This window comes from Apostichopus japonicus, chromosome 16 (assembly GCF_037975245.1).
Source record: "Apostichopus japonicus isolate 1M-3 chromosome 16, ASM3797524v1, whole genome shotgun sequence".
NCBI lineage: Eukaryota > Metazoa > Echinodermata > Holothuroidea > Aspidochirotida > Stichopodidae > Apostichopus > Apostichopus japonicus.
In genome coordinates this window covers 16,515,332-16,529,572 of record NC_092576.1, presented here as the reverse complement: position 1 = coordinate 16,529,572, position 14,241 = coordinate 16,515,332, and the positions used below count along the sequence as shown (strand labels likewise).

Genomic DNA, 14,241 nt, shown 5'->3' with positions numbered 1-14,241 from the left:
AGTTGCATTTGCATGGTGACTTCAGTCTCTAATAATCTAGGCATAGCTACTGTACAGTATAGTAAAGGCTTCATAATTGACGCACCCCTGTAATTGACGAACCTTAAATTATTACTAGCAACGATACAGCAGGCCACCTAAACTTTTTTTGCAGTCAAACAGAATTACATATTTCATGAGTTTGAATCCATTTGAGGTATTTGCTGACCAAATTGTGGTATTTTTTAAGCTTTTAACACCCTCCCCCCAGTTTTGCACGTTTTTTGGCCATTTGGAAATCTTACACCCTTAAAATACCCAACATTACCTCAATATGATAACACTACTCTCTGGGACATGACCTGTCAGAGCTTAGAGGCTCAGAGCATAGCAAACAGCATCTAAAGTCAATGGATGTATACTAAGGCCTACACTACAGTTAGCTTATCGACAAATGTGTCAATTTAGGGGTATGAAAGAACTTGACACGGCAGACATTTTGTGGTCAAATTCTGCTCAATTGTACGGTGCATAAGCACAGAACCTTAAATATTTTGAGATCAGAACATTTCTGAGGAACTACACATATGAAAAACACATACAGTTGAGTAATTTGGATTTTTCCTTGATAGATATCATTGATCAAATCCTTAAGTGCGTCAATTAAAAGCCCACCATGCTACAGTATCTGGTCATGATTAGGGCAATGTACAGTAACATAATTGTCCAGCAAAATCTAAGGCCATATATGATACATACTGTACACGCACAGTAGGCTAAGAAGTTAAGCTGACCTACTTGAAATCTAATTTCTCTGGCAGTTGGTATTAATTTGTAGCTCAAACTACAGACCAGTTTACCCTTGACCCAATGCTAAGGTAGTGTTAGGACTTGGACTATGGCCCTAGACTACAGTCGAACGTAGGCTAGGCCTTACAAGTTTTAGGCTAGAAGCTAGTCTAGACTATAGTATTGAAATATGGGTATGAACAAATAACGTGAAGCTGTATGCAACAACGTTATAATATCAACGTTATTAATATCACCAAACTTTATTGACTAATCTCATGGACCTTACCTGAAGTTGTTGGTGAGACGTTTTCGTGTTAACGGTACTTTTTTAAGAAAAAGGCTTGCAACAAGGAAAGAACCTGGGCACGAAAACCAAACTTCCCGGCGAACGACTGACCCGATCTCAAGCCCAGTCCCCTTACATCGGGAGGGAACAGATACTACACATCATCTTATATTAGCCGAAACTGTTATTGGGTTGCATGCAATGCAGCCTACGGGTATGCTTTAGCGTTAGCCCTGGCGTATACAGTGTACACAGTGTAGAGCGTATACACTGAATACAGGCAACTGCGGCGGTCAAGAAAACTACGGATGCCTGTACGTCAGGTCAACTTATATACCAACTGGGGGATATACTTTGAGAGCAAGACTTAGGTTTACCGTAAGGGTTTGACCAATTGGATTTTTCCTTGCCAAATGACCCAAAAAGTAGGTAGCAACTTATAACGACTGATATGCAGTCCTAGTACCATAAGGTATACTGATGTAAAATTTCAAGTTGATCCAATCATTTCACCTCAGGTAAACCTAAGCACCAACTTGGAGAAGTAAACGTAAATACCAATCCAGTGCTATATATATATATATATATATATATATATATATATATATATATATATATATATATATATATATATATATATATATATATATATATATATATATATATATATATATATATATATATATATATATATATATATATATATATATATATATATATATATATATATATATATATATATATATATATATATATATATATATATATAAAAAGTGTGGCTTTACGTTGTGTCTCTCAGTAACCAAAATGCTAAAGTTTGTTATTCAATACTAGTATTCTACCCTGGCACATGTGATTTATGCAGTTCCTGTCTGGTAACATTTTATATTGCGAGAAATCAAAGAAAGAAGAATGAAGTTTCTTAACTACACATCAGCTATATTTAATTTAGATAACAATATACTTTTAGAAAAAGTAAATGCTGCTGCTGCAAAAAAATGAGTTTACAAGAATGGCTAATAAGATTTACAGTGATCAGAATCACCTTCCGTATACTGTACTAAAAAGTCTCCTGCACAAATCGAGCAGAAATCTAAAAAATCCCCACAAAATACCGAACGTAAGGTTACAGAAACTCATTTATTTACCGCGCTGCTTTATACATTCCATTCGAGCACTTAGAATGTTTGTTGTAGAATGTGTGTTAGAACGTTTTATATATAAACTTGTGTATAAATAGATGTATTTTTTATGATATCCTTTCATCTTAACATTTTCCCCTTCTATATTAGTTATTCTTGGACTGTTTGTTGGAGTATGTTTGTTATATCGTTTTATGTGTAAATGTATTGATATGATATCCTATCATCTCAAAAAAAATCACCTTTTATATGAGTTTTTCTTGTTGAGGTATTATATGACTCCTCTCAATATTTTTTTATGTAAACTGGAAGGAATATAAAAACAACACTCACTATAGTACAACTTGGAGACTCTTGAACAATGGCACAGTTGGTCTATATTTTCCTTCTGAGGTTCTCACGAGGTTGGGTTGGATATTATGAATGTGCCGGTGAACGTAAGAAAATTTCACATTCCGTTTAAAGGGATAGTATAGTGGAAAAGCTTCCCAAATTTTTGAAAGATACTCAGAAACTATTGTCAGAGACAACTCACGTAATACCCTAACTTGAAAATGAAGAGTTGTACATAATTTTCCGTAGTCTGTGTGCTTAATAAGAGTTTCGACTTAACAGATCACGTCACTGGAACTATTATTTTTGCAGCTGCATGTGTTCACATTTCATCATATCCCCTGTCTATGTCATGCTTTGTAGAAAATGGCCGGGGTTCTTTTAAAACAAATAGGACCAATATGCTACCCTTTCAGCAGCCGACTCTTCTTGTCCTCCCTACCTCAACATTCTTCTATCCGACACCATCCATGTCACCAAAGTGAAACATACTAAAATACTCATATCCGCCCAAAACCCATACAAATTCCTTGTCTATTTTATACATTGCATAACATTTTGGGCGTTTTTTTTTTAATTGAATAAGACCAATATACCACCCTTTCAATAGCCGGCTCTGCTTGCCCTCTTTACTGCCTCTTCTCATCATATCCGACCCCATTCATGTCACTCAAGAAAAAAATACTAAAACACGTATGTTCATACTTGCGTATAACCCATTCAAATTTGTTGTCTATTTTGAACATTCGTCACTACGCCAGAACGGGGATGAAGTGTTTGGGTTGTGTATTAGTGACGTCTAGAGATCGTGCACTGACCTAAACGGAGTGTGACCACTCCAGATTTGGCAGTTTCCCAAGATCAGGCCCCGAAAAATCCCCCCAAAAAATCCCAAGGACACTGTACTGTATGTATATCTAGCAATATCTAACTATATCTAGGGATGAAAATCCCAAGATCCTCCCTTAACTGAAGACAGATAGCGAATCGAAGCCTTCAATGTGTAATGAACTTGAAACTGTGCGTCTTTCAAAATGAAAGGAATGTAGGGCATTGCGCAATAAACAGATACAAGTTATTTATTTCACTCTCATTGCAATTATTCGAATTTGTAAAGCAAACAGCAGACATCACATCAAATCAGTGAGCATGAAAATGGCGTTCCAGGATAAACAGCATCCAACCTGTCTATGTGTGTAGTGTTCGGTTTCAATAATGTCTTGTATTTTTTCATTTCCTTCAACGAAATTTTCCAGTAGCCGTTATAAAATGTTTAAGTATTTGTACACCAATAAATTTACTGTGTCTTATTTTTCGAAAATACCCTGACGTAGATTCACCTACAAAAGCAATCATCCACAGTATGTATGTATGTGTGTATGACTGGTGACAATCTTCAAAGAGGTTATGGATGACAAAAAAATATTGGGAATACACGGTTCTCAGGCAAAATTGCCAAAAATGGTCATTTTCAAGCCCGAGAAGTACCATTTCCTGGTGATCTTGGGGGTTCTTGTACGCTGCGCGCCAGCAGATGGTGGCGCTCCGCTTAGATAGTAAATCGCGCTCCCTGGACACGAAAATCCTGGATACGAAAATCCTGGATACGAGAGTGGCTGTTGACCAACTTTTAAGGGCTTGGCTCAATTTGTCTACTTTTAACAAAATCCTCCTACAGGTAACATCAAAAACTGTCATGTGTACGTCTACAGAGGCAGGAAAAACATTCATGGTCGTCCAATTAATGTTAACTTTCGTTATTTTCAGTGCAATTTTACAAGTTTATACTTGCTAAAATCCCTTAAAATTTTTTTGCAAAATGACTATTTCTTTTGTAGCCAATAAATCAAAACAATACAACATTAATTAAATTGTATATATTGTTTGTGAAAGATCACACGAAAAGGTTTCTTTAAACGATTCATCTTCCAGTCTTGGTAAATACAATCTACAGACCCCTTTGACTGCAAGCACGGATTGTATAAAGGCAGCTTGGGGTTGAATCGGGATCAGCGATGATATTTAACTTCCGTTGTTGATTAGTTTCGCGCGTTATTTGTTCGGAAAAGCAGCCACTTAGTTTGTCGGAAGGGGCTTAGAATTATGACATGCGGGTGTGGGGTAGCCCCTCCCTTTGAACAGTTTTGCTAAATGAAGGGTGCTCACACCCTCTAAGTAGTTTCAATTAGCATCAGCACTGAACATCAAAAGACTTGTGGTTCGCGGATTGCTTTCCTGTAAGAAAACTCACAATGCAGTTCGATGATTATTGGTTCTTACACCGAGCAAGGGGTCTAATGTAAACGGTCCTCAGTTGCGAAATCCTGTCCTATTCATTTCAGATAGAGCTACGTTCAGATATTAAGAGTTCAAATGGTCATACTTGGTACAAATTCAAGTAGGGCATTACATTTAGGTCTACACAGGGGTTACATCAGTTCATAGTGATGTCGCAGCAGTTGAACCACCTGTAGTAAAATTTGATCTCTGAAGAAGTAAATACACAGAGGGATAACGTTAACCCATTAAAACAACTAAAATGTTATCACAAGCATCTGTGAAGCCGTTCGCTGAGAGACGCCTGCGTATGAATTGTTGTCCTATGTTGATTTTTCCTGATAAAGTATGACACCAGCATATAAAAGAAAGCTATATAGATCGATATCATGTAGCCCATGTTGTTTCATTCTTGATCTCTAAAGTCTGGGGTTTGGATGAGCTGTGGCGTCTTCATAATCGGAGCATCATGTTTTTCACTCACTGCTTTCTGCTATCGTTAATGTGTATTGTATTTACCTTACCTTTCGGTGAGTATATCAATAACTTTCTCCAAATCTATTTATTTGTTGGCTTGAAAAAACTGTTCGTTATTACCAATACATGTTAGCCCTGTTAGAGAATTTCGATGTGGATTTCTAATGCATGGAACACTCAGCTCTTTGGTGAAAAAATAAAATTGTAATCTGTTCGTAAGGAAACTGTTTTGAAGTTTTGCGAAGATAATAGGAGTACTTTTCATTTAAGTTGACAAAACCCGTATAACCATAATAATTAGTATACATAATAAAGATAACTATGATAAAAGCTTCCTCAAACATATAAATAATATAGTATTCTATGTGGAAGTTATCACAGATTTAATGTTCGGTCATACATAAAACGGAGGACGAGCTATTCTAAATATGACATCATCGAGTCATTTGTGCTTCAATTGAAGGGATTTTAGCTAAATAAATGACTGTTTTTTTTCTACCATACTGTATTTCTTAAAATGGTGTTTGTTTTAAACTCAACTATATTTACATACTACCTTGAAAACGTGATATTAAAACCAATGAAAATTAAGTTTCAGAACCAGGCGTCACTATGACACTATGACAGATTTCAAAATGGCATCCCTTAGTAAAGAATTTTAAAGTCGGTTTTCTCCGGGGCATTGTTCAATATAGCTTAAAATGACTATTGTGTATGTTTCCCATTTAATAAATCTTTCATTTTACCTATCCTTCGATAGTGGAGAGTGCTGACATGACCACTCGAAATTGGTTGTATCGCAACCTCACCGACACAAACAAGTATGTGAAATATTTGAGACCTGTGAATGATTCACACCAAACGGTAGAAGTTGGATTCCGATTTGATCCGTTTATACATTATTGGTAATGTTTAATCTATATATATATATATATATATATATATATATATATATATATATATATATATATATATATATATATATATATATATATATATATATATATATATATATATATATATATATATATATATATATATATATATATATATATATATATATATATATTATATATATGTATATATATTTATATTATATATATGAATATTATATATATAAATATTATATATATATATTATTTCATTCATATAAATGTACTAAGACACGCCCATTTGTACAGCGTAGTAGTTGGATCTCTTCTCATCTCACACCCAGAACGTATGGATATATGAATGGATATGGCTATTGAATTACATATATGCCAAATGATGTTAATACTTACAATATTTATATGCACGATTCAAGTGCACATTCTAAACGGCGCTAAGTCAATACTAGCCACAGTTAGCAACAGTTATGCGGGAACGTTGTCTCCGGAACTGTACATTAAAACATGATGGATGTATTGGACACGAACTGTAATGCCTTTCCTTTTAACATATTACGACATACGATCAAGGGGAACTGTCAATTTAAGTCATCATCACCAGGCCTGTATAAAGTATACAGGCCTTTAAACAGCATTCATGTAAAAGTATATATTACAACGCGATGCATGTTTCAAATATTTCACTCGAGACCAGTGGCGGAATTAGGTATTATTTTTACCAGCTCAGTGATCCAGTCGATGACGCTGGGTATTGAGATAAGGGCGTATTCTGTGCCGCAAGTGAAACTAACACTTTTTTACGATAAACTAGTAAACCATTCCGCCGCTGAATGAAGCCAGGAAGAAATTCCGATCCCTAAATGAAAAATCCAATAAACCAAAACATCGCACAACGAAGAGGGGAAACGTATTTGCTAATAACGAGGAAATGAGTAAAAACAGTTGTCATTGGCGAAGGGTATAATGCTGAAATGTTATTGTGAAAATAAATGGTTGCACATTTATTCTTTGTTAGATGAAGTTGAAATCGGCAGAAAATTTGTTGTAGGTACGATATTATATATTAATAGTAGTGCTTACTGTGATGCTAATACTTAACTTTGATTATAGAACATTTGCGGTATTTGTGTTGCTTATTTCTTTCAGGATTACATGAATCAAGAATTGCAGTTAAGAGGCACCATGGTCATGGTTTGTTTGTTTTCTTTATTATGATTAAAACTGAGAAATGTTTCCAGTGACAGAAAAATTGTTAAACATTTTTGCTTATACTTCTTCGTAAGAAGTCCCTCAAACTTATATAACTGACAAATTAGCAGTGTGTGTTTCTACCTCTATCTCTGCCTTGACCACTATCGCTATCTCCATCTACCCTAATATATATTATATATATATATATATATATATATATATATATATATATATATATATATATATATATATATATATATATATATATATATATATATATATATATATATATATATATATATATATATTTATATTTATATACAGACTTGGTATGACTTTCGCCTTTCTTGGAATCCTGATGAATACGATGATATACGTACACTACATAGAACTTCCCGTCAATGAAATATGGCAACCGGAATTGATTTTGTATGAAAGGTAAGATGCCATTCCAAATCGGAATACCTTTTCTCCATTTTCTTTCGTGTGCTGTTTTTTAATTAACTAAATGGCTCCTATAACTTGCAAAATACTTTTCAGAGTTGTTCAAATATATATCAAAGTATTTTGAAGGTTTATCTTAACCGCTGTCTATCCAAATGTAAGGAAATGCTAGGTATAACATAAATCGCTCGCAATCCCTAGAGACTTGATTCAAACCTTTTCATCCAAATCGACTTATATTTGGGCCTCTTTACTTTGGATTTCTGTTGTAATCACATGACGGGCAATGTTATGAAGTAATCACTGACCACAGGTCCTAATCCCTAACCTTTTTTCGTCCTTCTCCTTTCTCATTCTTCTGTTTCATTTTTGGAATCCTCAAAGCCAAGTATCATTATAACAAGTATACTTTGCATACTTTCTCCTTAACCAACAGACAATAACTTTATCACCAAAACGATAATAGAGATACTTAGCAGGAGTGAACAAATTCACAGTTCACTTTATCAAATCGACCCAGTTTGCTTCCAAATGGAGCTTGGATGCTTATATGTTGGTTTCATCAATGTGTTGCCTGTTGTTGTTTATTTTCAGAATGTCAAAACACAACGATGAAAGTTTCCAAACGGAGACCGATGTCGTAAAAGTATATAACACTGGTAAAGTAGACTGGGTAACCATAGCGTCGACGAGAACGTTTTGCTCGATAAACGTGGATAAATTTCCAAAAGACAAACATACTTGTGACGTAACGTTTACAACATGGCTGCACCAGGACAATGAGGTAAATATTGAACTATCTTTACAGGCTTAATGAAAACAGAGAAAGTAATTTATTTGTGAACATAACATACTATTGATAACTCGGTCACGAAATGAAGTACGGTTGCCTAATTCTTCTAGAAATCATAAATATCGTTTCCATTGTTTTAGTTTTGCCTTGTTGAGTACAATTTTGTCTATTTCATTTGGAGCTGTCTTTTTTCTAGTTTTTTTTTTTTTTGGTGAGGAAGAATTTTTGATACAGATAACCACATCATTGCTGAAGGATATTGTCAATAAAAGACATATCAAAAACTTGCATCTTTCCGTCGTTGAAAAAAAGCGTTCCAAAATGTAATTCAAGTTTCGAAAACTGTTTTTTTTTCAAGTAACTCATAGCGTAATCGTTCTAGTACGTACTAACAGAGGAGTGGGGTGTAATTTGGTTTTACAAACATAATCTGTAGTTCAGTATTGTAGCAATTTGACTCACAACGTTATGAACCCTCAACATTTATATGAAAGAAGTCACTTCTTCTTATTATTATTATTTCTTAATACTATATTCTGATTCTCATACTTCTTCTTTATCATCTTCTCATTCCATTTCTCTCCCTCTATCCCTCTCCCTCCACCTCCACCTCTCCCTCTCCCACTCCCTCTCCCTCTCCCTCTCCCCCTCCCTCTCCCTCTCCCTCACCCTCTCCTCTCCCTCTCCCTCTCCCTCTCCCTCTCCCTCTCCCTCTCCCTCTCCCTCTCCCTCTCCCTCTCCCTCTCCCTCTCCCTCCACCTCTCCCTCTCCCTCTCCCTCTCCCTCCCCCTCTCCCTCTCCCTCTCCCTCTCCCTCTCCCTCTCCCTCTCCCTCTCCCTCTCCCTCTCCCTCTCCCTCTCCCTCTCCCTCTCCCTCTCCCTCTCTCCCTTCTATACCTCTTCCTATTCCTATACACATTCATCATTATATTCCTATTCCTATTCCCATTTCCATTCCCATTCCTATTCCTATTCCATTTCCTGTTCATATTTCTATTCCTATACACATTCTTCTTCCTATACATATTCCTATTTCTTTAAAGCATCGAACTTATTTTGATCTTTTATATTTTAACTATGCAGCAAAAACTACACATTTTGGGCAACATGGATTCATGTGAATTTGAGCATCTTACTTGGCGTTTAATATTTACTGATCTTGGAGGTAATGACCCCCTCTACAGATGCGACCACTACCTTAAAAACCAATCATATGTTCGGTACATCGCCACTTTGAAAAGACTTGACCCAACATTCGGCATTTTCACCTTAGTGGCACCAAACATATTGGTATCAGGTTTGAGTGTGATTACTATCTGCTTTAAAAGAGGAGACAGCAACGGACCAGCGTTTGGTATGATGTGCCTTCTGGCTTTAATCATTCAACTTGGGACACTATACCAAGTACTTCCTGATACTGCATTCTCTAAAGTGTGTAAGTACATTTCCCCACTGCACCGTCAATGGTTTCTCCTTGTGATAGTGTATTATAATAGGGTATTTATATCAGAAATATACAACTAAAAAATATGAATGCATTTCAAAAAAATAAATAATATTGCTCAAGTTAGACGAAACATTCCGATGTTTGAAGCGACTTGGGATCAGGCCATTTTTAATGTGGACTAGCACTTGACCACTCCGGAATCTGTCATACTACGCTGGATTCGAACATACGATTTAACATAATATATGGCTTCAATAAAATGACTACTCTCTAATCAAGTGTGTTTATTGAGGTTGAGACATTGAACTCGTTCATCAACTGATAAAGTGAAGTGTCTACAATTCTTCCCACCCTTCATCGTTGGTAGCACTTACCTGAAACTTGATGAATAAATGCGCATTATTAGGTGTGACAAAGTGGTATCATAGTGAGTGTGATTACCCGTTCGGAGTAAGGGTAAAATAGTTGCATTTTAAAGTGTTGCGAAAAAAATAAATTCACCTTTTAAGTCCTCTTAAACCATAAGACCAAGGGACTTGATTTTGCGAGTCTGTCATATGATCAAACTTCAGCCAACATAGGTAAAAAAATAGCATTTTGGTCATGACTCGAAAACAAAATGACAAAATATCGGTACCATGGCGCCCTTTTAGGATAAATGACTTTTAAGATAGCCCTTTGTTGTCATTGAAATTGTTTCCCTTGTTGGTTTGTCAAAATATATTTTTGATGGTATTTCTCTGATTTTTTTCTCTGTTTCTGAGATCTATTTTGGCTTGTCATTTTTTTGTCGAGATATACATTTTGGTGTGTCAAAAATATTCCTACTACATAAGAAAACGGTTGATTCAGTGTGTATGTCAAGAGAAACGAGAAGATATGATATATAAACAGATGTGCCTACAGCAATGTTTTAAGTAACCTTAAATATTGTGTATGTTCTTTTCTATGACTTTTTCAGGTCAATCCATTGCGATTTTAACTATTGTAGTAGCTGCGGAAACAATATTTTCTGTAATAAATATGGGCACAGAAGATGACAGTTGGGTTGTTTCCAAGATGACGGACCTCCATAGCTTTGTCCTCGAGAAGAAGGAGTCCTGGCACAACAGACATAAGAAGAAACAGTATAAGAAATGTCCTAATTCCAGCGACGACACCGTATTGGAAACCAGAAACACAAATCGTGACATCGAAAGTTCTGAAGATATTCCAAGTTGCTCAAACACTCCTGAACATAGAAAAAATACTAATCGTAAGGTCTCACCAAAGGCAATTTCCAGCGAAGACACCGTACCGGAATCCCAAAACACAAATCTTGACAAAAAAAATTCGGAAGATAATCCAAGTTGCTCAAACAATCATGAACCTAATAATATGGAAGACGAAAGTACATGCACTCAAAACGTGATACAAAAGCTAACGTGGTTTAATATCAAGGTAGTTGTAGCAATTGGCTTTTTCGTAGCCATAGGTGTGATCAACGTTGATATGCTTATAAGTCTGAGCAATTAATAACCATGGTACATACAATAAAGATAGACCATATTCACCTACTAGAAAGTTTGAGAGCTCCAGGGCAACTGCAGACAATCTGTTTAAGAGAACTCAACTTTCTGAAACATATGCTTTTTATAATGTAATTAAAAATGAACGAGCCAACAATGTAGCTTTCTGTTGTGTTGTGTGTTTGATGAGCAAAAACGTTACACCGCACACTGAATCAAGGAGAACATTTGACCAAGACCGATTATATGTACTATACTTTTAAATTGTATATAGGTGACAATTCATATGTTCATCGGATAACAAATTTAAGAAATATGTTAGAAAATAACTAATGATTACTTATGCAGTAAGGTTAGTATTAAGGATAACCTTGTTTACTTTTGCAGCAGTTTTCAATTTAGAGTATGCAAATTACTTTATGAACCATTTGTTATATTTGATCAAATTCTTTAAGACCAATCAAAACGTACATTGAAAAGTGAAAAAGTATCTCATTGATATTTTTCCATCAAAATTATGATCTTTCTATTTTATAGAACGTGAAATATTGTTTGCTTTGCTCGCATATATCCCTGTGGTGCACTGTTGTTGTCTCTACCGACTTTGGTTACGTCTTCTCACCGTATACAAGTCCAATACCCCTGCTCCCCTATCCTCCCACCCCCCTCACCCACCATTTTCTTCGGGGGAGTCTAGGCCAACAATACCTACCTGCTGAATCAAGAAAGAGAACACCTATTAATATGTTTTGTTTATGTTATCGCAAGTCACCGTTTGTGGTCCGAGACAGCTGATGATTCCACTTATTATGTATTGATCTACAATATGTTAACGCACGCAGTTCACGAAATGTCAGTTCAAGTGGTAATACAAAATGTTTATCAGGATACCCCTGATATCATTTCTCTGAATGAGACAAAACGAGATGAAAACATCAATGTACGTACCCTAGACTATCATATTTTCCAAAAAACACCTTAATATAATTGCTTGCTCTGATCACATAGCTCCAAAATCAACTCCTTCCATATTATTTAAGAAGACCTTATTAGTGATCACTACCTTATTATCCTCCTTATAATTTACAAGGTGCAGCTCGTAGCTTTCTACTCTATTCAATGCTTGTCAATGACCTTCATTTTCCCCTTATAACTATAGCAATTTCAGCCTATATGCAGACGACACCACCCATCTAAAACACTGGCTACACCCCTACACTTACAGTAAAATATACCCATAAAGCCATTATCCACTTGGAGAATTGGTGCAACAGGTGGCATGTTTAAATCAACCCTATTACGTATAAGTAGTAGCACTCAGTTACTTAAATACACGCCTTAAAAACAATTTGTACTGCTGTATCCTTTTTAATTTTACCCATCATAACACTGTTTAAGCAAATTTTCTCGGTGTCAAGTTTAAACGTCAACATTCCTTCAAACCTCACTGCGACAACAACGTATCTAAAAGATGGCAATTTTAATTAACCGTCGCTCGCTTGCTTTAACATTTGCATACTCTATCAAACTATTTACTTTTCTAAAATATACCGTTATAGCATACTCTAAAATAAACACCAAACTAAAAACCTCTATATTAGAAACCTCCTTCTAAGTCATAATATTACCAACTTTCACTACTGTCCTAAAAAACCTCAGTTATTTTTTTACTTCTTAGAAGGCACTCTCGCTAGCAGCTAGCCCCACCCCTTCCCAATCTAGTCTGTTCTTTTTTTCATTAGTGGTATGGCTGTTAAAATCAAGTTTAAGTAAACATTCAAGCAACTCAACAGGAACTCCCATCTTGAATATCTGTTTCCACCATTCATAGCAGAATGTTTCCCGTCTACCTATCGGCCAAATCCCTTGGAAAGATCGCATCGCGGGATCGGACAGGATGAGAATATTTCTGCACGAGCATTTCTCTCCTCCCATTAAGTTTCGATTTGAAGTTATAGGTTCGTGGTTATTCAGCACAGCTCAGTTGCTGTTTGATAACACGTTAATTGTTTGTCCAGCGAAACGTGATTGGTCACACATGCTGTAAGGATAATCGGACGTCATGTTAAGGGAAAACGAATAGCCTTCAGGTCTAACAACGTAAACTCTGAAAAAGAAACCATGGGAAATAGTGTTGAAAGTCTGTATCAAGTACAGGCCGTCGGTACTAGTAATGATCACTAAGACAATCTTCCACAAAAGCACCCAGCACTCACGCATGTAGCAAAATGTCCGTGGTGTGTGTAATTGCAGTAAATTATATACATGACAGATTTACTTTCTACAAAAGTATGTGTAGTGTAAGATTAGTTAGGTTTCAACCACCTTTGCGCTGTATAGGTAAAGCCTAGTAAGGAAGTAAAAGAAATAATAGGATGGTAATCCATTCAGATAGATGCTAATCAAATCAAAAATTTGGTCCAATGACTTTTGTAATGTCATCACTCCGTGAGGACATTTTACAGCCACCAAAACGAAAGGGGTTTTCTTAATGAAAATGCATTCATTTATCCAACATTCAACATTTTTTCTTACCTGAAAACCCAAACCCTCTCTTTGTTCGCAGAGGCCTTCTACGATACATATGAAGTTGCTTAAGGAACTAATAAAGTTAAACTGAACGCGAAAAAAATGATTGGGGATATTTCATGTTTTGTTAAATCTGTGTACACTGTCAGATTCT

General features: G+C 35.7%; 1 protein-coding gene across 1 annotated transcript in view; it reads left to right on the top strand.

Annotated features, from left to right (window-relative positions):
* Nucleotides 1-6,439: 6,439 nt before the first annotated feature.
* Nucleotides 6,440-14,241, top strand: part of LOC139982980 (neuronal acetylcholine receptor subunit alpha-9-like) — a 53,930-nt gene continuing 46,128 nt past the window's right edge. The window contains exon 1 of the mRNA XM_071996279.1: nt 6,440-7,367. Coding sequence (XP_071852380.1) covers nt 7,329-7,367 — 39 coding nt within the window. The 5' untranslated portion in view covers nt 6,440-7,328. The remainder of the gene's footprint in view (nt 7,368-14,241) is intronic.